Source organism: Calonectris borealis, chromosome 12 (assembly GCF_964195595.1).
Source record: "Calonectris borealis chromosome 12, bCalBor7.hap1.2, whole genome shotgun sequence".
Lineage (NCBI taxonomy): Eukaryota > Metazoa > Chordata > Aves > Procellariiformes > Procellariidae > Calonectris > Calonectris borealis.
In genome coordinates, this window is record NC_134323.1 from 2,183,151 (window position 1) to 2,207,567 (window position 24,417).

The 24,417-nt window shown below is 44.9% G+C and overlaps 1 protein-coding gene across 4 annotated transcripts; it reads right to left on the reverse strand.

Annotated features, from left to right (window-relative positions):
* On the reverse strand, window positions 1–24,390 carry RFWD3 (ring finger and WD repeat domain 3). Of its 4 annotated transcripts, none has more exons than XM_075160971.1 (14): window positions 24,354–24,390; window positions 23,187–23,313; window positions 21,000–21,384; window positions 19,398–19,633; window positions 17,567–17,649; window positions 17,255–17,452; window positions 14,972–15,063; window positions 12,670–12,784; window positions 7,418–7,646; window positions 6,065–6,215; window positions 3,667–3,843; window positions 2,828–3,042; window positions 2,350–2,567; window positions 1–1,699 (listed from the first exon to the last, which is right to left on the reverse strand). In XM_075160971.1, exons 3-14 carry the CDS (start codon window positions 21,380–21,382, stop codon window positions 1,556–1,558), a joined length of 2,241 nt encoding a protein of 746 aa, XP_075017072.1. In that variant the 5' UTR covers window positions 21,383–21,384; window positions 23,187–23,313; window positions 24,354–24,390; the 3' UTR covers window positions 1–1,555. The 4 variants fall into 4 exon arrangements, with proteins under 4 accessions (XP_075017072.1, XP_075017071.1, XP_075017070.1 ...); XM_075160970.1 differs by lacking the exon at window positions 24,354–24,390 and adding an exon at window positions 23,712–23,801 and having other exon boundaries at window positions 23,187–23,310; XM_075160969.1 differs by lacking the exon at window positions 24,354–24,390 and adding an exon at window positions 23,712–23,761.
* Window positions 24,391–24,417: the final 27 nt, after the last annotated feature.

The window sequence follows — 24,417 nt, forward strand, 5'->3', positions numbered from 1 at the left end:
TTATATTTGATAACTATAAACGCTTTATTTTTACACTATAAAAAAATATAGGAACAAAGTACTATACAGAAAAATATAAAGTTAAGCAGAGATCTTCTCAATCTCATTTTTAAGAGGGAAGACAAACGGGATCATACTGTGCACGCCCCAGACTTCAGAAAATAAAACTGTTCTGGCAGTTTAAGTGGTGGCACACTCAATCCGAACAGGACAGATGCTGCTTACCACAGCCAGAGGCAGAGGTGTGCCGAGGGATACGTTTCCAGCACAGGGAAATTCGTCTTGCAGCTTCCAACATCCTTGCAAGTTTGCTTTCGTTAAACATAAAATGAAACCTAAGTCCTCTTTCATGATCTGACCTGGAGATAAACGTTCTCACACCCCTCAGCACGTTTATGGTAAGGGTGCCAAGAGCCCACCCGGCCAGCACACATCCCCTGACCTGTGATCCCACCCCATGGGCTCAGATTTACGTCAGCCAGCGAGCCTGCAGCACGCTTGCACACAAATACAACTGGAAGCTAGCTGTGACCGGCCGGTGAACTGGCAACTATGATTTAAGGCAGGCAAAAGGTCAGTGAAAGCAAGCTGATGAAATCCCTGAGTTTCCACCAGTTCCTCAAACCTCCCCGCCCCGCAATTAAAAAAAAAGCGGCCAGCATTCTTCTCCAAGGTCCTGTCTGTTTCGGTACATGGCTGTCTTTAAGGAAGGACAGCATGGACTTCAGCAGCCAACAGTACAAAAATCATCTCCTCCTCTTTACCTGTACTTCTCGAGTTTCATCTTCCACAACCAAAACTGTCCAAGTTTGCTTGCAGGTGAAGCAGGGAAGAGAGAAGGGGAAGGAAACGGGGGCAGAGAATTAAGGAATTACAGTGCAAATTATAGGCTTATGGAAAAAAAAAAAACCACGAAACAAAAAGGTTCTCCAGATTTTCCAAGCCTGTTCTCTCCATGGCCACAAAACAGGGTCTGTCCTCATCAGGGAATAACGGCCAACTGACCCTAGACCTTCAAAAGAATACGGGAGTGCATTCTTTAAAGCAGTGAACTTGCTTTTACACAGAGTATCAGCGATGCTAGCGAGAGGCCAATATTGCCACCTTTTCGTCACCCAGTAATCACAGCAGGACTCCATGGAAAAGTGCAGTGGGAGTCTCAGGTCTTCAAGTTCCTCTTATTTTGTTGATTCATAGAAGAGATTTGCAAGTCCCTGTGCTGTATTCACTGGAAACGGGAAAAAAGCGCAGCAACACAGGCTGGAGGCAGTCCAAGAATTATTGCTGTGCTGAGGCAGCTTGCGAAGTTTGACTGAAGAAAATTGACCAAAGAAGAAATAAGGGCAGACCTAAAAAGGAAGATGGAGAAAGAAGGGAATTGCTCCAGGCATCAGCACATCCCAGTTCCTGCCTACTGCCAGAAAGGTGCTGTGGCGGTTCCTGTCTCCTGTAAGCAGCACGTGCAGGACAGCAGAGCCTGGGACTGAGCGGTCGTGTAGGGTTAAATCAGCAGCACATTTGGAAAGCCTCTCCGTGGCAGGCGTAGGGACCCCTCTCACTGCCACTTGTAGATCTTCACCATCTTCTCAGTCAGAGTAGCCAGGAGGTGGGTTTGGTTCACTTCCAAGGGACAGATATCCAGCACAGGCAGGTCAGCCTGCAGCTTCTGCAGCAAGGAGCCACTGCCAGCATCCCATAGCTGTGGGACAGACAAGGTCAAAGACTGCAGGACCCTCCCCTCCCATCCAGAACAGAGCTTCCTCCCTCTAGAGAAAAGACTTTCCTCCAGTTACTTACAGGACCTTTTCTCTACTTTCACCCCCTGCTTGGGTGGTCGTTAACAGACTCCCAGCACGATGTCACCCTGACTGCCCTCTCCTCTGACCCCGACTCACAAGCTCTTATGCAGCCTCTTGTCCATCCTCTGCACCTGAGATGCTTTTTCATATAAAGGGCAACCCTTCTCCTCGTCTTCCCCGTCATTCCTAAAAAGCCTGTGTCCATCCCTCACGGCACTTGCCACATTAGCTATCCCACCCAGTCTGTCACACCACTTACAGTGCCCAGTTGTGCCAGTGTGCCCAGCTGCATTCCGCTGGTGGACCACAGGGGCTCGCTGCCTACATTCCCCGTTCGATGGATGCGGACCACAGGCCTTGGCTAACGTCGAGCGTCCCACGCTATCAGAAAGTTACACCTGCCACAGCAAGTACAGCAGACCACCCTGCACAGGGTAATGTGCGTGACAAGACGATTCCCACCAAAACACACTGATGCTGTGACTGATAAGGCTTCTCTCCTACGAATTGCAATAAAACCCTCCACCACACTGAAAGGAACGAGAGATACCAGGGCAGAATTGGATGCCTCATCACCAGCACACACAAAGACGCTGCCATCCTCCTCCGGGCTCTGAAAAATGGCATTCTTGGTCAGCAGCTTGCAGGTGGGCCCAGCACTGAAAGTCTGAACCGGGTTAGAAGAACACACCACATCTTCAGAGGCCTCTGTCAGGGGGCTGCAAGTCAGTTCCATCATCACACAACGCACACATGGATTATTTTTACCTGCGTGGCAGAAATAAAAAGGTAACCTTCGGAAAACTTAACTGCAGAAAAGTTTTAACAGTAGGAATACAAGCAACACCACCCTGCAGCTGCCTCCTTTTGTCCTCACCCAATTCTTATCTACATGCAGATGCTCATCGCTCTGGCTAGGGCAGGCACTACATTTCTGCTGTGCCCTCAGCACCAAAGCTGCTGTCAAACTCAAACAGGAGGCCAGAGTGGCAATGAAAAGCGCGCTGCGGATGCGCACTGCTACGTACTAGGCCTGTATGTCGCCAGGCAGTGCCGTGTGCTGATCTCTGTTTGAATATCGATGCATCCTCCAGGTTCCAGCGGCAGGTGATGAGGCCGGTAGGAGTTGCCAGCTTTCTGTTCCCAAAAGCAGGCTCCTTCCAAGGTCCCAGCTAATATTCCACCATAAGGCAGTGACGCTGAGGCCATCCGGGGCAGATAGGACAGCGATACCATGGGGCACCTGGAAGTGCGATTGGCAAGAGTCAGCGCTGCCAGCTGCAGCCGTGCTGGCGTTCTGCCGCACCGCTTCAGAGCTCCTGTCTCTCCAACCACATTGCAAACAAAAAGGGCCTAAGCAGGCTACAAAACGGTCCTTCATGCAAGGAACCCCAATGAGTTTGTCAAGAATAAATGAAGTTCAACTTAACGACTGAGCCTTGTGTTTTAAAGAAGCAGCAGACAGCACACATCAGATACATGTAAATCAGCATTTGATTCCCTGAGTAGAAGAGATGGAAGTACCAGCGTCTCACACCTCTTTGTAATCTGTCCTTTCCAAACTAAACACTAAACCCAGCTCCAAAACAAATTCAGTTCTCCTGCTTAGGCTGCACTGGTGGGTCCGTTTCTGACCACTGTGTGCCTTAAAATGATGCAGGTGCCAAGCACTCGTACCAAGTTATACACGTACCATGCAACCTTATGAGAGACTTCTCACATCTGTGCTAAATCTGAATTTTTGAACAAGAGATTCACATAAACCAATTTAAACTATTACAATTGCTGTGTGATTTATGGAAGAAGCTATGTTTAGCTTAATGTATATTAGTGAAGCTGAGAGGAACGAAAAATCCTTATGCCCTACCTGGACTTCTGAGGGACTAGTTCCTGGACATGAGAGTTCGTGTCTCTCAAATCATAGATCATGATGGAGCCATTGACCAATCCAGCGTAGATGTAGTTTGTATCATCGAGACACCAGCAGCAGCTCCAGACAGGACGGCCAGCATTGTATGTCTGCACCACAGTATTTGTTGCCAAGCTGCAGAAGAAAAGCAAAGTGTTGGCCCATTGCACAAGCATCTACTGATGAGAAAATAGCATAATTAAGGTAAGCAAATCTAGCTTTTTAAAGTCTTTAGACAGAAGCATCTCTCTTTAGACTGAATTCTGAATTAACTCTTCCTTTACTCCAGACGTGAATCTGGAAAATCTACACAGAATAATCACTTGGATATTGTCAAGTGACTTATAATTCTTCCAGGCCAATGCTTCTTTTTCCAGATTGATCTTTGAAGACTGGGAAAGGAAATCTCAGAGCAGGGTCTCAGCTGCCTTACTGGAAAGAGAAAGCCAAGTTACTTTTCTGGAAACAATTAGGAGAAGTGTAATCCCGTAATATCGCATATTCCTGAAATCACAGGGCTCATCTCTTCAGATTACATCTCCCATTAATTATTTCCCTCTTTTACATGAGAGGAACAGTGCTTATGCCTCAAAAGAATCCAATTTAAGCAAGAGTGAGACAGCAAGTGGGGTAAAGACAGTTAAAAACACATTTATAGTGTTAATTCTTCAAAAACTCAATTTGTGGAAGGAAGAAGAGGAGAGTACACAGACGGGCGCAACCCAGAATAGCAGGTGAAGTTGGTGTCAAATTAGAATGTATTTGCAAAGGGCAGCGTTGTCAACATAGGCTGAGCACATTGAGAAGTGTGAGACAGAAGACAGCACATATCAGAGTAACTCTGGATATCCTTTACAACACATGGGTTTCTCCCTGGAGAAGGTGATTATGCTCAGAACTCCAGAGAAGCAAGTAATTGCTCCCAGGTAAGTATATGGGGAACAACCACAAAGACAAACCTGGCGGGGGAAAACTAACTGGGAGTTTGATATCAGAACAGTGACTGGTTCAAAACAACAGGAAAGAAAAACCCCAAAGTCATGGTGCTATTTTAAACACTTGCAAGCCAGAAGGAATTATCTTGGATAATTCCTTTTGGTAGGATGACTATGAAATCAGTAACTAGAGAAGAAAGATGACCAAAGGGGAACTTTTCTTTCAAAGGGAGACTGAAAGAAGTATGAAGATGCTGCTGAAGCAAGCACTTAACTTCAAGACATTCTGGAATCAAATACAAAAGCAAGATGATCACAAGTTCCGATGCAGCCAGCCAGGCAGATATGGGAGTCAAGTGTCTGAGCAGATACTGCGACGAGAAGCCACTCTCCAGATTAAAACCATGAAAAGAATATCAACCTCATCAGTTAGAAATCTGACATGCTGATTTTAGCATTAGAAACAGACAGGTTTGTTTACTTTTAACTAGACTAGCAAACATTTCAACATAGTAACAGGAAAACAACATTCTTTACATTTTTGTTGCAGGATTAAGTTCTCTTCGTTGCTTCACTCGTGGGAAAGAATTGCGACTAATCAGTCATATAACAGACATACATCCTGCCTAACCCTATACTGACTGACAGATGTGCATAAAGATGTTCATGTAAGTCAATAAGAATCAATCAGCCAACACAGTTTTGAAGCAGCTTAAGCTTAAGATTGAAGAGCAGCACAGAGCAGCAAGAAAATACACTCATAGGCTGTAAATTCTACCAGGACTGGATACATTTTTCTCTCAGCCTCTGCGTAATTAGTCTCCAACCTGCTGCTTTAAGTCTCTGCTAGCTCTAGAGAACCCGTGTTCCTCTAGCACACGCTCAACAATGCTGTCTACGCATTTCATATCCCAGATGAATTCCACGCTCTGCAAGAAGTTTAAGTCAGAGAAGCCAACATTTGTGCAGGGAAGAAAGTGCCCAATCTAAATACCCCTTGTTTCTGTTTTTCGGTCATGGAAGTTCCCATGCTCCACATTTCCCTGCAGTAACAGAAAACCAAGCGGACAGTAAATTTCATATCTATACATCATGCTACATTTTTTCTCAACACAACTTGGCCAATCTGTGTTAAATTACTTGTTTTCCACTGAATTCTCCACAGGAAAATTATCAGAGACAGGTAGCTCCATAACACCTCCGTGTAAAGGATCTGAAAGCAAGAACAAGTCTCACTCTCTGTTGATGCCCACATTCAGGAAGAATATATGCAGACCTGATCTCATCTTAGCAGCATCTTTTGGAAAGCAGAATAGCAAGCGCTGCAAGACATTTACAGCGAGACTGAACAAAATCCAACCCAGTCTCTTGCACACAGCAAAACTCCGCTGGGACAGCTTGCTCCCCCCAGCAGAGCTCACCTGGTAAGTTTGAGAGTGTTGTCCAGAGCAGCAGAGAGCAGCAAGCCATCTGCTCGACTGCCGAAAGCCAGGCCCCGTATCTGTTTACTATGGATGGGGATGTACTGACTGCTCTTCAGGTTGGCCACGCTCATCATCTTAACACCACAACCTGTCACAGAAGAAGAATAAAGCAGGTTATCGCAAAGCGGCGTACGTGTAGACCTAGCAATTCTATGCCAGAACTACAGTGTCTGTACTGAAGCCTGTGGTGGGATGAACACGTAAAAGCTGTTTGCTGTTCTGGATAAGAACTGCCACAAATCATTCTTTAGTTCAAATGGCAACAGGGCTAAATCCTTAAGGATCCCAGCCAGCAAGAGGAAACTCAGGATCAGTGTCACAATTCTTGTTAAAAGCCTGCTGCTCTTTAGCCAGTTTATTCAAAGACATTCTTGCCTAGATAAAGACACACAGAGTAGGATTACGTGGCTATTTAAGAGAACAAGTGTCACCGCAAAGAATGCTTACAGGTGAACTTAACCTGTGTGCTACAAGAGTCACCACAAAGCCTCCATTCAGAGGTTCGTTCCCTGGCTCCAAAAGCCAGAAAAATAAGGTCAGTTGAATGCAGAAAACAATTTTGCTACGCCTAGATAAGGAATATTAATCTCCAAACCATTAACCAAATAAAGTAAATTTCATTGTTCAGAAAGCATTGAAGTACTTTGCAAACAAACTCTCTCAGATTCCTAATTCTACATCTATTTCATTGAAAAAGCAAGTTGGCACTGGTCCAGACATCAGGTCACTTCCCCCTGGCCATAACAGTGTGACAGAAACAGAGCTGCCCGTGACTTCCTGGCTTCCTATTTCCTCACTGGGAAACAGTACTCCTATCATTCATATTAAAAGTTTTTTGCTTTTTTTTTTTTTTTAAAAAAAAAAAAAGAGTATTGACAAATCAGCTACATGTGGATCAATCCACCTACAATTTGGGGAGCAAAGCTTCTCACTTGAGCACTGGAAGCTTCTCTGCACGCCCTAGTGTGCTGGCCTCTTGTTCTTTCAGAAGACCCACCTTTGCCAGGAGTACCAGACACATCTTTTACCTTCCTGTGGAGGTGGCACTTCAGCAGAAGAGCCAGAGACCCTCTGCTACGATTCTGCTGTAGAAGTGACGGAGGAAACAAGTTACCTCGCTAGGCAGAAGTCACCAATGCAGGGGCCATAAGACTACGGGGAGTCTTATGAGTATTCCCAGTTTACAAGGCACATGCAAAGGTCAGGCAAGAGAAGGGGGGAGCAGGGAGCAAGTAGAACACACATTTAACTTTCACCTATGAACCCCCAAATCTTGACTTGCTTAATTACCAGGAATAAAAGTAGACTGTGGAGAAGGCTGCGATACCACGAGACAACTCAGCGCGTCACAGTATGCCATTACTCTGCAGTTCCCAGTCTGAGACACCACAAAACCCTTTTCCAAGTGGTACTTGCGCTGGCTTTGGCTGGAGGGGAGGCTGCCTGGGAGGCAGGTGCGGGAGCTGCCAGGTTGCTGAGAAGCACTCACATTGTGCTGGGCCACCAGAGCCTTCAGCTCCTGCAAAGAAAAGACCCAAAGAGCTTTAATGCATCACTGGCGATGTAACCTACTGTGCTACCTGTTCCAGATGCTCCAACTGTACTTGTTCTCAGATGAAGAAGGAGAATATGGTCCAGTTTCCACGCTGTTCCTGAAATGCTGGATTTCCAAGTCCACTGACTATGACAGTGAGCAACAAAAGCATTCAAAATGCTATGCAAGTTCTGGCAGAATGTACTTAAAGTCTGTTATTGTATGTATTAGACCCTGTGAGAGAGAGGACTCTTGGGCAACACATAAAAGCCAGTAACAATTATTACCAGATCAATGCTGTTTAGAAGAGAATGAACTGCCAAGTATTACATGCAGCTAAACCACAAGAGAAAGTCATTTAGAATCATTTTCCAGAATTTCCAGAATACCCTATAAAAAAATAAAAGCCCAAGTTTCAACATAAAGGGCGTTGCAGGAAACAAGTCAGTCTATTTAATGAAGATGACCTTGTTCTTGTAAACCCTGGGCAGCAAATTCCAGGAACGACACAACTCTCAAGAGCTTCAGCCCTGTTTTCTGCCGCCTCCTCCCCCCTCTTCCTCCACCTCAACTGATGAATGCCCAAGGATGCTCAGCAGAGACATGGCCAAGGACAGCTTCCATCAGCAACAAGGTATTCCTAGAATTCCTCTTTCCACAGAGATCATCACGGGTGAGGCGGGTATGCGAGTAGTGGCACTGGCATATTGTGAGTCAACTAAAAATGCCCCCCCAAAAGGTATGTTGACCCACTTGTTGTAATGCAAGGGCAAAACCAGACAGTACAGAACCCCAGGGATATTAGAGGGAGTGTATATATTAAGAAAATTGCTACCTGCTTTCTAAGCAACATGGATTAAGCTTCAAATACTATGTAATTTTTAAACAAGGGCCACAAGGGTGATATTATGAATATATTAGTAGATTGCAGGCTAGCTTCGATATTGAACTAGCCACTACCACTTAACTCACATCTAAGCAAAGGCAGCAGTTCTCAGAGAGGCAAGATCAAAGATCAAGCTCTACATTAATAGTTATCATCAAGACCAATAACTTTTGGAAACTGGTCAAGAGGAGAATAATTCTGATATTTTACAGAGGTCTGATCTGTTTTGCATCAAGCTGATTGCAAATTCCCCAAGGGAATAAAAATCGAAGCTGAAGACTCAAGATGATCCCATTAGAGCAAGCAAAGACAAAACAACCTGGGGAGGAAGAAGGGGGGTGGTGTGCCAGGATGCTTATGATGAAAGCTATAGCTTCGGGCTTAGAGTGAGCAGTCAGTGAAAACACAGGTAACTTAGAAGAAAGTGACTTTTAATCAAAAATTTAATAAACTCATTATTTCTAAAAGGCAGGAGGATACAACCACCACTGAGGATCAGAAGAGATTAAAATTATTTGTTGCTCTGGGGAGTTCACAAAACTCTCCTTGTCACCTGCACTCAAGATTCAACTTTTACCCAAGTTATTAAAAAGGAAACCAGGCAATTAACACCACAAGGACTATTAGTATAGTGTTTACATTTAAACGGACAAGCCCAGCAGAATCAGGAAGTCTTACTGGAGACACATTACCAAAATGGTTGAGAGTGTTGCACTGCAGAACAAATTCCACTAATTGTGCTCAAAAGAACACTCTTCTGGTAGTGTGAGCCTGTACCTTCCTTTAAGGTGTTTGCAGAGTTTTCCTGATGCCGGGTGTTGACTAAGGGCCTCAAGGGCGCACTCGTCTCTGCACATGCTATGACTGCCTCCTAGATTTCAGCTTGCCATTGTAGTGATGAATGAACACAGTCACACAGGTTGGGGAAAGAAGAGGATATACAGCTGAAGTCTTCCTGAGGAGTATGCATGAGAAGCAGGAGAGCACAACGAATAGGAAAGGAAAACCACCAGCTACAACAAATTCAGAACAGTTTTCTTTTGAGTATTAGGTTACAGTCTTAATAGCTGATATGAAACTTTAAAGACAAAGGCAGTTATCAGATGACTGTCGCGCTCTGGCTGTGCTCCCGCAGACCTCTTTCTTACAGAAGCCACGCCTGCTGTCTTGCACTACGCAGCCCCAGCCTTGCATTTAATAGAGATAAACACACGACTGTACAACCTCAACTACGGTGCAGCACTACAGGCATTCCACCTTCCTTTGGTTCAGGTTCAAATTCAGTCAAAGGACACAGAGCATTTTTAATCAGCTTCACTATAAGTAACAGCTGAAAGAAATATCAGGTTTATACTTACTTCTTCTAGATCTTCCCCGGACATCAAGTGGAGGTGAACACAAAGATCATAAAGATGAAAGATTTTTATGCAATAAAACCATTAGCCTAAAATTTTTCTAAAGGTGTTAGGTTCACAAATTTTTATTGATATTTTGCCATCCAATTCTTTTTGGATGCTCTGAAAATCCCATTTAAAAAAAGCTTTTCCAGTACATTGAGCAACATGAACTGACCTCTGCAAGGCTCACAATTACACTTGCTTTCTTCTCCACAGCAGCATGCAATCTCCTGTCATTTCCCAGCCAGTCCTCCCTTTATTGCTCCATATGCAAACAGAGCTACTGTTTCCCACTTGCAAAAATGAATCTCGGTTGATCAGTGATGGCCTGCTTAGAAGAGTTAGCTAACTTCTACTGAAAACTGTGGCAGATTCAGGAGGAGTACTGCAGTACTGATTCCCAAGTTCTTTGTGCTCACAAAAGAAAAACTTTAGGCAAAAGTAAGGCTTCAGTAGCACTGCTTCCAAAATGCAAGCCTGAACCTGCCATGCAGTGTGCAGCATATAGCTCAGAACAGCACACACTGCAGATTTACGTATAGAAACAACACTGTTGAGAGCTTTCTTCCAGAGTTTTAGTTAGCTACCTACCCTCTCTCCCCTCAAGTTCTTTTCATCATATATTTTCATATAGCTGAAGACTTACAAAACATCCCTTTTCTAGCCTCAATCATCTTAAATACTTCAATAACAAAGTACAATGGACAAGAGCAGGGAAAAATGCATACAAACCTAAAAAAAGGTCAGAACTAGTGACATGACTGCTGATGAGGCACAGCTCTCAAGCGCATTAGCAACAAAAAAGGGTTCACACAATGACTTTTGGGGGGAAACCAATGGCATTTGCTTTCTGTAAGACTTCAGACACCAAGGTTTGTATGCAACCAATGAACATCGTAACTATTCCAATAAAGTTCTATGCAACTGAACTTTGCCATACCGAATGTCCCCGAGTGTACAGACATTTCACACATTTCTTTTGTAATCCCACAGCACTTTGTTTTCTAAATTGACTTACAGCTTTGTATGCCAATTAAACAAGTTTTCTTGTGCCATCCGTAACATTGCTTGCTGAAAGGACCAGGGCAACAGACTCAAGATGTAACAAGGCAAATTCAAATTAGATGTTAGGAAAAAAAAAAAAATTCTCAGGGAGGATGGTCAAACAAAGAGATGTCCAGAGAGGCTGTGCGATCTGCTCGCATACACTCAACACCCGGCATGACAGTGCCCTGAACAACCCAACACAACGCTGAAGCTACCCAGCCAGGGTCCCTTCCAACCTCAACGATCCTATGCAAGTAGTTGCTTTACTAGATGACCTCTCATAAGACAAGGAACTCATTAGGTGTATGCTCAAAATATAATCAAACAACTTAGACTTATTCCAGACTTCCTGCTGATTTTCTGCTCCCCGGGAAATTGTTTTACTTTCAGTTTATTCATAGTATAAACAAGCACCTTAAAATTGCTTCCAGCATTCACATTAACCACTACAGGACAGTGATGAATGCAGTATAAATACTGAAACAGAGCTCAAAGAACACAGGGTACTTAATCTTTATAACATGCGACTTCAATTCAGTTAGACTGGATACTTTATCATTTAACACCAAAAGAATTGCAGGAAGACATTATGGACCTGCAGTTTTATCTTAGTCACATTTTTCTTAAGCCAAAGTTTAAAGTGGACCAATTTTCTTACTAGCTCTGATGAGCATACAGCTTCATGCAAGAATTTAGGCAAGCAATTTATAAAGCCTTATCTTACATCACACAGGAAGACTTCAGTAAAGAGCATGTTCCTTAGTGTACAGCCATGAATAGCCAAAGCACAAAATTAAGCAAATTACTAGACAGTGAGAGATTAGATATCATCTACTTCATACAACAAAAAAAGTAGCAAACTGGCTGTGAAAGAGGCTATTGGAAAACCTCACACTGGTGGAACATGCCAGATAATTCACAGTTGGAAGCACCAGTAAAGTCCACAGTTTATAGGAATCCTGCAAAAGCACCTGTGATGGGTTACAAAATATTGCAGTATTGCATGAGCCAGAAAGGAAGCAGTCATTTAGCAACCAGTCATTTATTTTCAGTAATTTGTATTCTGAGGGGACAGAGGTGCCTCTTTGCAGCTGTTCAGCCCATGCATGCAGCCCACCCTATTGACAGGCCAGGTCTCATGGCTCCGGAAGGTGCTTACATAGAAAAAAAATTTCACAAAAAAATTAAGGGTTTTTGTTGTTTTCTTTTGCTTTTGCAAATAGCCATACCTCTTCACAAAGTACTTCTCAAAGTCTCTTGACTAACTAGTGATAATAGGTCCCATTACAGGTTTACTGTAGAGATTTTCAAAGCTTATTCTGATGCAGCTAAGAGAAAGATGAGGACAGTAAGTTTGGTGCTGTATCACCAGGCCTTTCCAGGCACCACAAAACCTGAGGAGGAACCTGCAACATCAGCAGCCAAGAAACTCTACTGCTAAGCTGTACTTGCAACTTTGATTAAGTCTCAGAAGCACAAAAAAAGGTCAGCGTTATGCAGTATACATGAATATGCCAGCCTGGGACGTTTAGGATACTCCTGATGATTCACCAATTAAGTTTACTAAACCTTGTGGCTTATTAAAACTGGAAGCCTGTCTTCTCGCCTCTAAGGGAACATGCAAAAGACAGGTTGAAGAGAAAGGGAATCCTCTGTGTATTAGTAGCATGAGGCTCACCTGAACTTGCTTGCGGAGTTTGCTGCATTCGTCTGTCAAAACCTGCAGCTGGAGACGGCTCTGTGCAGATTCCAGCTCTGCCTGTCTCCGCAACATCTGCTCCTTTTCTAAAGAGCTGGAGGAATGAGAGAAAAGCAATCCTTACGACTAGGTATTACCGAGGATGTTTCTCTGGGCTGTCTACTCCTATGCCCAGACTTCATCCCAACACAAGTCCTGGTCAGGTAAATTCAGAAGTAACAGAAAATCTGGTACCACACTCATCCAGTACATTCACCTCGAGATGTTCTCCGTTATGCAATTGTACTGAATGACTCACTCGAGTATTGTTCCACAGAAACAACAGCCTTTCTCCTCACCCTTTATAAATGTGCTAATTTAGGAGAGGAGCGTGAAAGAGAAATCAGTTTTTTTTTCCCCTACAGAAACAGTAGCAAATTCTATACCATCAATGTCCATGTAACATAGCATGTCAGTAATACAGCAAGTCATAACACAGTACGATCTTCAAGCTTGTTTCTACTATCAGTAACTAATTTTGTATTTCAGGAAATATACCTGTATCAGAAATAGACAGATACAGATAAATTCTCTGTGAATGCCCATATAGAAGCCATACTTACTACCTCACCTTCAGCCTAAAAAGCCTAAAATTGTGCATATACACAATTTAGCAGCAGCAGTTTTGATAACATACTTCAATTTCTCTTTCATACATGCTTTACATATGAAGGAATAGTTAAAGAGGGGGAAGAAACACCAGTATTCTTTAAAATTATCTGCATGTTTGGTCTATTATGTTGACCACTGCATTCTGCACTTCAAAAGCTGCAACATTCCAGTTATTTCAGTAGCTCAGGTGCAGGGAGATCTACCTTGCCTAAGTACCTTCTAAATATACAGACCTAGCCTTGCATGTTTACCAAGCACAGAATTCTGTCATTTCCCTACAGCGTCTTCACGCTATTTTTCTTCTGCGGAATAAACAGGTGAAATGCTTTATTTAACCATCGCAAACACATTCTTTACACAAGTACCCAGAGCCTGAAGGCTGGCTTTTTTGAATGTGAAGAATAAAACCCATGATCTTAAACCTAATTCAAGGCTATGTGCAAACAATATTGATGCATGCATGAGCGTTCACATTTGTCCTCTGCTCGTAGCCGTGTGCCACAAAGCAGCCACTGCCAGCGACTTAAGTGGACTGAGAGGCAGTCATTGCTGTCTGCCTCCCAAAAACAGGAGGCAGAGGAGGTGTAAGGCAAGTGGGGAAGGGCTGCAGCGAGCTTGAGACACAAGCAGCAGTTAGACAACTACCTCTCCATGAGAGATAACAAGATTTAAACACCCAAATGCCTTCTGTGCTTCTGAAAAAAAAAAAAATCTTATTTATCATTTGTTTTGCAGTGTCAATCCAGTAAAAGCAGCGTGATCCTTCTAAAGGTACAGTTCAAACGCCATGAGGCAGTGGCAATCTGGACAGAAGAGATATTTTCCCTTCGTGACAGTTATTCCTCAATCATTTCTGATTAATAATTACCAGGATAGTGAGGTTTCTGTTGAAAGACTGCATTGAAAGAACAGCAGTATAGTTAGAGACATGTGAAGACGACCCCAATTAAATTCTATTCACTACAAGATTCAGGAGAACTCGGACATCTGCAGCCTTTTAATTTCAGAATAGTATCTGTGACAGCATCTTACTGAAAAGAAATTAGTCCCCATTTTCATACCTGCTTTTCTTTTTTTCAATAAAAAGTCTACATTTAAGTTGGAGGGGGAAGCAGAGTCATAGTAATGCTTGCTGACCTTTTGTAAGTAAAACTACATGAAGAGTTTGACAAAGCAAGATGGAAAGTGATTCATATGAGAGATTACTCTGTTTAATGCATGCAGAAAAGATGGCAGAAAAGGTCAGCTATTCACCCCCCTTGCATTTCTAACTATGCCTCGCTTTTCTCATCTAATGATGAATTAGCAATATATGGCTTTTTGGCAACAACTCTGCATGTTCTCCTGCAATGACATTTCAGGATACAGCACAAGATAGCTTTTGCTATTTCAGTGCTGCAAAGCACAAACTCAAGAATTCTGTTGCACAAGAAAAGTCTCCTTCCAGGTAAGACATGTGCAACCCAGCAAGGCCTTGGTTTGTTAAGCCAGCCATACCCATGATAATCCCCAAGGGAATGCACAAATTGCTTTAGACAATACAGGAAATGAAAGCAAGAGCAGAAGTCAAACTGCAGCTTTCAGTGGCATGCAGTCAGTGAGATCGTATCTTTACGTGGAAACTCCGTACCTTTTCATGCGTTCCTGTTCACTGGTATCCAGCGCTTTCAAAGTACGAGCATACAGGATCACAATGTCAGAACGTTTTGCTTTCTTATTGCACTGAAATAAAAGACAAGTTCAGTTCATCTACAAGAATTTAACTGTCCAAACTATGCATCCCTACAAGTTGCTAGGCATTATATTGAAAACTCCTTATAGCTTTGAAGGGAGGGGTTGTCTACTTGAAAACAAGTCCACAAAAAGACAAACATACCACAACGTGTTTGCAAGACACTCCCTCATGCAGACACCAGAGCTCTAATCGGGGCTACAACAACAGTTTAGGTCGTGTATCCTATTGCATCTTTAATAATGCATCTCCTTGCTTCCCACTAAGTTTGCTCTGCTAAAGCACCAGCAATGCAGCATGGTCAGGCAAGTTCCAGGGAGAAGGAAAAAAAAAAAGAAAAAACAAAATGGGGAGAAAAAAAGATCTAAAACAAAACACCAGCCCAACTTCTATTTTGAAAACATCAAGACTGGCTGCTTGGCCAACAGACAAGGATTTAGGAACCCCTAAGTATACTCCCAACTCTGTTATTTACATACTATATTGCTTTGATCAAATCCTATAGGCCCAAATCCATAAAAGCATTCCAGCGTCAGTATGAAACACTGACATCCCACTGGATGGGTCATACATGGGGAGTCGGATATTTCAATAATTCTGTGCATCTAGCTGTGACCACTTAGTACTTTAGATTCACCTTAAAAAGATGATAATACCTCCCTGAGTTGGGACTTGGAAGAAATTATGGCATCTGCAAGCTTACTGTTTTGCAAATATACGTTGTCGATCAGAAAAGAGGCAGTGAATACTCAGATCAAGTAACCTCTGCTGAACATTAAATTACTATGTGCACTTAAAGTGCAGACTTCTCTATTATTTAGTAGCACGAAGATATCACAGGCAACAGTTTCAGATCAGACAACCCCCCCTCCCTTCGTAAAGAGCTGCCTTGCAGAGCAGTAAGTGGCTAAGACAGCTTTCCTGGCAGCCAGCAGCTGTCACTGGCAGGATCAGGAATGCTGCAATTTCACAGTAACTTGCACTCAAGCCACTTAGTATACAGAGCACCACACACAGCAACTCTGTGCTATTCAATCAGAGAATGCCCAGTCGCAAAGGACAGCAACTGAAAATGAAGGGAAGATGATTTAGCTGCAAGGTTCTCTCCAGAGCGAGTTCTCCCAGGAAATTTTCAGTAATTACATCACTGAAAGAAAAAGAGGGAGCAAGCACCCCTTAGGAGTTGTTAGGGTTCAAGAAGAAAGCAGTCACAAAATTCCAAATGGCAAAGGTGCCAGGAAGGTCCTCAGAATTCTGTCTGGACTTGGAGTGGGTGAAGAAAAGCTTACACAGAATTGACAGGGATAAGAAAAATAAGGTTTGAGCCTTTGCTGTGGCAACAGTGATTCTTTAGGTTTAATCGCAGTGCACATCAACAGGAAGTTTCTTGTTGAGAGGAGGGAATCCTGCACAAAGTCAAGCAAGACCATGGAAGCTCTCAAAATGACAAAGCCAAAGAAATCCTGGGCTTCCAGCCACCGACTCGGAAAGCAGCAGAACTGAATCCTATTTACAAGGTACTCGTTGACCTATTTTTTGTGAACATTCCTTTCTGGAGAAAAGGAATAAGGAATGGAAGCACATCACAGAGAAACGTAGACCTAACCGAAAGAGATCAATATTAGCCATGGAAACAAAACTGAAAAGAGCACCTTCAAAAGCAGATCTACCACTTGTAAATAGACGTTAAAGGATGCAACTTGTTTCTGAGTTCACTCTCTGCAAGCTACCTAGACAACCTGATCTGCTTAAAGGCTGCAAAAGCAGATGCAGTTCAAAACAGAATATTAACCGGCTAAAACCAGTTCTCAAACAGATTTTTGTCCAATAACATATTCTTTATGCTTAGTTAACTGCTTCTAGGGATCTGTCTGCCATTCCCACGCTCCAGGACCACAGTGCAGTGTTCTGAAACCAATTACAGGTTTAGCACTTAGTGAGTTGCTACTCACAAATGCTCTACTTCAGGAGAAAAATTCAAGTCAGAATCCTCCCTTTAAAGCAGTGCTAGTTGTTCCTGGCCTAGTTACATCAAAATAATGGTGATTTTTGTTATTTCTGACAGCAGGCAAAGGTGGATTCTTCATGCAGCAAGCAGTTGTAACAGTTTTGGTGCTCATGCCTGCAGCAGAAGTTACCCGATAGCAAGTCCTTTCCAGTGCACATAAATGTCCATCTTACCTGCGGGCACTTCCCTGCCTGTCCCTTGAGCCACCTTTCAATGCAGGTGTAACCAAATAGGTGCCCACAGCGCAACGCTGAGAGACGGTGGCCCCCAGCATTGGTCCACTGCTCGAAGCAGATTGCACAGGTATCCCCTTCCTCCTCATCCAGTGGTGCCACAGGAACTGATGGTTCCAGTTTCTTTAGCGGAGTTCTCTAAGATTAAAAATTATAAAAAAAAAACAAAAAAGAAACCACACAACTTTTTTTTAGACAAATGCAGCATTTACCATATTTAAGCTGTCTCCTAAAACATTTAGGTCACCTTACCTGCTTTTGCTGGACTTCAGCCTCTTCATGACTTCCATGTTCTGCAGAAGCTTGAGGTGTCTCTGCTTGGGCCTGACTGGAAACTAAAGAAAGCATTGCTTAAATGGACGTAAGAGGGGAAAAGGAGTTCCCTTGACTTGATCTGAAATCATCGGGGCATAAGGTAAGCAGTGCAACAACAGCACAGGTTACACACAAAGCTTCAGTGTCCTGGACACTGAAGGTCAGGCAGTCTGTGTGTAAGCCCTTCTAGTCATCAACAGTAGTGTTAAAGAACTTCATGTTTTCTTTTATAGAAAGCAGCAGAACTTCAGTGAAAAAAGGAGAGGTCTTTTAAGACGGCCATTGTTATCAGGATTTTCTGACCTGCTGGAAACAACCGTATCTGCATACAGGTCTAGAGATAGGCTGATGTAAGGTTACACCGCCCAGAGAAAGACAGGCACCAATATGCAGAATTTATTTTGCCAAGGGATCTAAGCATGCATATTTCATGTGCCAAGAAAGCATTTACCGTATGCTATCTGCCCATTCACCCTGACTTAAACAGTTTTCCAGTTGGTAGTTATCCGAACGATCAATTCTGCTGGGCCATATGTTTTTGTGGTGGGCCTCTGTTAGCCCTTCTGTTGAAGCATGGGCACACAGAAACGCTATGTTTGGATTACCACCACTAGCATACTAAAAAAGGAGCAGAAATCACTGTCTCCTCACATCTCCTGACAAAACAAAAGAGTTTAGTCACGTTTAGTATTTGAGGCAGATATTCTCAACCCAGTGGAGAGGTATCACCTAACCCTGGCTAATGTCAATAAAGTTTTCAGCCTCTACGGTTCAGGGCTGAACAGGAACCAGTGGCTTATATAAGAAAAAAAGACAAGGGGATTCCAGAAAACCCAACAGAGAGCATATGTTCACACAATATTAGACAGCACTTAACAGCTTGAGCTCCTGTCACGTGTAAGACTAGCTCAGAGCAAGCAGAATGAATCTATTCAAAAGGCTCCTCATAGATGTACCCTCAAAAAAAAGTGTTGAGGGGGGGCTGGCCAATCAAAACCAAACCTAAGGGCAGAGAGTGAAACATAAGGACATTCCTTAGAGACTGAAGCAAAAAAAAAGAAAAAAATTTTGTTCTCCTATTCTCTGGGCATCGATAACCTTGAATAGCAAGATAACTATTTGTCACTCTTACATAAACTGCGTATGTTCATCACAATGTCACTGAAGTGCGTGGCAGCCTGTCAACATGAGGTTGAATAACCGATTACAAGCCAGAAAAAGCCAAGGAAAGAAAAAGGCAAACAAGCAGCCCACTGTCCTAAGTATCTCTACCTCATCAGCTAAGTGTCACAAGAAGTTACAGGAATGAAAAGAAAACTCTAAACCAAAGCAGACTGAAATCGCAAGTAATTAAAAAATATTGAATCAGATCCTTCTCTGAAAACTGAAAGCACTGCTGATCTCCAGAGACGTGACTTGATGTCTTCAGTAATACTCCTTGATAACATATAACAGCAGAAGTGTGCTAAGTAATAATCTCTAAACTTAGTTATTCTGAACATTTCCAGGATTATTTACAAGCAGCAGCCTGCAAATAGCAAAAAGATTGTATTTAACATTATAGTAGCAATCGCCCATTGAGCTACTGCTCTTACGAACTGCTTGCCAGAAAGCCTTGTGGTAGCAACCTGCTCCCGTCAGCTGTCGGCATAATGATCCCTTAGCACCGTCTGTTGTGAAGCTCGAAAGGATTTTTCCACACTGAGTTTTGAAGTAGCAAGATAAGTTTCTGAAATAAGTCTCTGCACTGCTCAAATATAGCACAAACCTCCCGAGCTAGCTGCTGGAGGTGTCTCCTGGGCTGATGGTAACAGCGGTGCTGCAGCCTCCACCACTTCCTCCTCCTCAGCAGAAGTGCTGCTGTCAGAGTCGCTCACTTCTATTGTTTCATCTGAGCTGTGCTCCTGGCTGACCCTCGCAGTATGCGAGGGCTCCAGACGTGGAACTGGTCCTGTAGCTGGCTCTTGGGTCCTGCTGAGTTGAAAGTAACTGTCCAATGCTGCCCTGAGTCCAGAAAAGCAAGAAATAAAAGCCACAGTTATTTCAGGTAAGCTAAAGACTCAGCACGTTTCTCCACGCTTGTTTGCGGTAAAATTCCTAGGCTCTGACTGCAATAGGAAGGTATTGAAGTTATCAAGACAGACCTTCTCTGACAGAGGGCCAATCCCATACAATTGCCCACCTTATGAACAATCAGCAGTATCATACAGCAACCGTTCATTTTGCTCAGCTCAAAGAAAATCTCCCTCTCATTACAATGATATTGTTTTCTTTTGGGGTGGGGTGGTGGTGGGGAGAAGAAAAGCAAAGAAGTATTGTTCACCAGTAGCCTAAGGAACTCCTAATCGGTACCTGGTTCCCATAGCCACTGGTAGTATTAGATGCACGAGGCTTGTATCAGAGTCTCATTCCATTGACTACTCTGTGCCTAGTCTTTCGACTTCCCCTCTTCTTCTCTACTGGAACTTCATCCCTGGATAGAAACATCCTTCTCTCTCCCCCCATCAGTTCAGCTATCATCTCAATTATCCTTCAGATTCAAAGCAGAAGTTCGTCAGGTTGCCTTCTAGCCCTGAGAACTACAGTGACCTTCACACGCAATCCAAGGGCAAACAGTACAGTTATGTTTAATCATCTGGGAGGAGAGGAGTTCTTGGTCTCACTGAATTTAAAGGCAATGCTCCAGTTAATTATAATTTCCCCCTTGGCATTTACAAAAGCCACAAAGATGAGACAAAAACCAATCAAACGAGAAATGGGGATTTCTTTCTGGCTGGAGAGCATCCCCACTCATCACCCTTTAAACCCATCACAAATGGTATTAAACACAGAATTTTTACTCTCTTTGCCTGGAGGTAACAAAAAAAACCCCTATAGAAAATTATTAGTTTGCCTGTTTGTGGAAGTTTCTGCAGCAATTGTCACCAGAAAACCTAACCAGGCAATCCCCAAATCAAAGGCGAAATGCAAAACAGGGCACAAGCTCCACTGAGCTAAATGCTGGCTGGAACTGCCGAGAATCAGCACTGCTGCAGGGAGCACTGACAGGAATCTGGCAGAGCAGAGGGAACGCTGCGAGCAGAAGCTCTGCAAGCAAGATGGAAAGCGTAGAAGGGCTCAGAAGTCACCACCACCACTGCCGATATGAGAAACGGGGGGATTCACTTAAAAAGAGCAAAGATCCTGCCAGAAGAGATCAGAAAGTGCTGTGCCATTATTGAGCTTAAACGGTATGCGAGCTGCCCAGAATTTGGCCACAACTGCACACCTGGACTGAGCTGGGCTCTATAAGCCAGGAAGCAAGGCAGTTTGAGATTGATGCCAGACTTGATAAGAGCGCAGTTCAGACCCAATTTCATTTCTGCTTTACCTGGCACTGACCGTCCTTTGGGAACCACCAATTCTCTGTTGCCTGCGAGCAATCCTCACTCGCGGACGCTGCACGACCTGTGGCACAGGCAATGGCCGATACGGATCAAGTGCCCCTTGTAGCCTTTGCAGTCTGTCGAGAGCCGAGGCAGGACTCAGCTGCGGGTCAGGCTCAGCAGCTCCTTCCCTTGTCGTAGCAGCATTCAGTATGACAACAGTGTCATCAGCAGGAAGAACGGTAACGCTGCCTCCTCCTTCACTGAGCACTGGGGCATGGGACGACAGTGCTGCATGACCAGAGGGGTCCATGGAAAGCATCCTGAGGTTCCCTACAGAGTAACCAGCCACTGGCTGGAGATCAACTTCCATCTCTTCGTGAGCCATTTCTGCAAAGAGTTGAAGAAAACAACTAGTCTGCAAGTCTGCGCCCTGCTTCTAGCCTGATGGTGGCAAGAATCAGGTGCAGCAGTCAGTGACTACAAAAGCCTTTAGAATTCAGACTCGAGAGACAATTTGTCCTTTTGCCTTAGACATGCAGCGGAGCTAAACCGTCTCAAGACGATACAGGTGTGCGAGCTGGCATAGCAGGCAGCACCCTCCCAGAGTCCCGGACTTTGGCTCAACAGCAGCTAGCACCAGAGGCACATTTGCAAAATCGACTTAAATACGCCTTGGGATGAATATGGAACGTTAAGGATTTCTTGCTGGCATCACTTACTTGCCAGTAAATTCACGTGGATCTTGGAGAACAGAGTTTGGAAATATTCTAGAGATTCTCCATGGTGAGCAGCACTGCACTAACACCCACATACACAGCCAGAAACAAGCTCTACAATGCAGTCCTTTGTCCGTCGCATTGCTGTCAGGAGGTGGGTTTATTTTCAAGTGTCTTCGAATAAAATTCCATTATGGTGACAGATCACTGCGACCCTTTCCCACAGCTCACCTACCAGGCCTTTCAGTTACTTTATATTCGCCAACACCATGCCAATGCAGAAAGGGTGTCACAGCAGAACCCATGACTGAGACGTTATGGGTAGCAAGTTACCTACAGCATCAGCCTTTGTGGATCCATATTTAGCCTGCGACCAGATAAACATGAAATTTGCAGTAAAACCTCACATATATTATTTAAGGATGGTTGCCCTGCAAACATCTTTGGGATAAAGATTGCAGGTTACCTCCTAAATAGAAGTACTACCTCAGGTTTTGAAGAAAAACAGAGGTGAAAACAGTCTGTGCATTGCTAATTATTATGCTGCTGTCAGCCACCAAATTAGAGCATTTTAGTCACCCTGTTCTACAGGCAGTCTTACAACACAAAAAAGTTCAAGAATATTTCATTAATTGAATAAATAGGCGGGTCAAAAAAAAGTCCTTTTTTGGAGGAGGTGTGTGGACTAAATTCTGCAAGCTTCTGAAGGTCATTCACATTCTCAAAAAATACTTAGGCAATCATAAACCTGAAAGGCCCTGGGAATTGTAGACCTTTAGCATTATTTAAGAGCTCAAAGCACACACCAAAACTTATTAGGCTAGGCGCTGTGCAAACAGAGCAAAGGCTGCTTTTAGTACAAAGAATAACTAGAACATGTATATAAGAATTACTAGATGGGGATGTACTAATGCTCACATATTTTTATAGGACTTTGAAGAAGTTCTAACTTATGAATCATTTTATAATTTTTATCCTAATTACCAACTCAGCCTAAGTTAGGCCAAAAATAGATGTTAAGTGCCACCTCCCACCAGAACAGTCATACAGTCAAGATATAATACTATTCAATGACCAAGTACTGCTTCTCTAGCACTAAACTCACATTCGCGATAGAATTGCCACCTGTAAGCATCACAGACCCTTTATTTTCCCCATAAATTAACTGTGAGACTTAAAAATACTGCACACATTCACCATTGTGGGTTAACTAACTCCTAATAAAAAAAAAAAACCAAAACCAAACAGACGTTAATACTGGCATTTTCACCATTAAATCTTGGAGTCTTCCTCAAAGGGGCAAAGGCCAGTGCTTCCTCGAGACAGCCAGCTGCCCACCCGGCAGTCGCCGGAGGAGCCCGCAGATGGAAGCTCTCCATAAAGAAGCTTCCTGGGCCCAGATGAGAAAAGCCAGGGTGCTGTCACAGGACGGAGTCTGAGCAGCAGCTTCGCAGCAGCCTCTGCAGTACTAACCAGAAAGCTGAGCGCCGAAGCACAAGCCTCCCCTTGCGGAGGGTCTCCTCACCACGCAGCGCTCGGCGCTGGCTCAGGCCAATCCAGGCCCCGCTCTACATCTCCAGGAGTTATTGCGTTGCACCTGCTTTAAGATAAAGTTAACAAAAAAAAACTCAGACACCACCCAAAATTAAGCGCACGCTCCAGAAGCACAGGTTTATTTCTAGATTTTTACAGGGCTCGCTTATTTTAACTAAGAACCAGGCATATAAACGGCGCGAGAGGGGGAGACTTCTCCGACAGCCGCAGACCCTCCAAGCTCTCAGGACGCCGTTCCCGACCTCCCCCCTCTCGGGCCGCGGCTCGCGGCCCGCCACCACCCAGGCCTCCCGCCCCTCGAGAGGCCAGGCCGCGGCAGGACCCCGCGCCCCTCCCCAGCGGCCGGCCGCGGAGGCCCAGCCGCGCACCGCGGTGCTCGGCGGACACCAGGCTGGGCCGGGGGAACCGACCCAGGAGAAACCGTCCCCGCCGCCCCTCGCTCACCTGCCGGCGGGCCCAACCGCCCCGCTCGAGCTCCGCGCTGCCCCACCCCCGCCGCCCTACTGGCTGGCCGCGACCTCTGCGCCCGCTTCTATTGGGCGAGCCGGGGCCAGGCCCACCTTTCATTGGCCAGCCGCTCCGTCCGTCTGTCCGGGGAGCGGCGGGTGAAGGGGGAGAGGGACGGGAGGCAGGACCTGCTCTGATTGGTCAGAGGCTCGTACGGAGCGCCCGGTTGATTGGGCGGCGAGACCCCTGACGGCCATAGAGGGCGGGGCAAGCGCCGGGGAGCGCGTTTCCATTGGGGGAGCCGCCGCTGCGGCGAAATGAGCGGGAGCTCGAGCGGATTCAAACAGGGATGGAGGTGGGCGGGGCGTTGCCATGGCGGCGGGGCCCCCCGCGCCCTGAGGGAGCCCTGAGGGAGCCGGGGCCCAGCGCCCCGCGGGCAGCGGCGCGGCTGAGGAGAAGCTGGCCGCGTCGCCTCCCCCTGGTCCCCCCGGCTGCCGGGGTTCCTGCCGGCCTCCCCTTGTGTCCCCGGGGGGCGGCCTCTCGGGGGCAGAGCCTGGGGCAGGGTGCCCCGTCACCCACCAGCCGCCCCCGAGGCGAACGCAGGCACGGCCCCTTGGAGCGGTGAAGGTCTCGGCATACAGAAACAAATACACGTGTATTGAACGATCAGTCTCCGCGAAGGTGAGCGGTGCGCTTCGGCCTG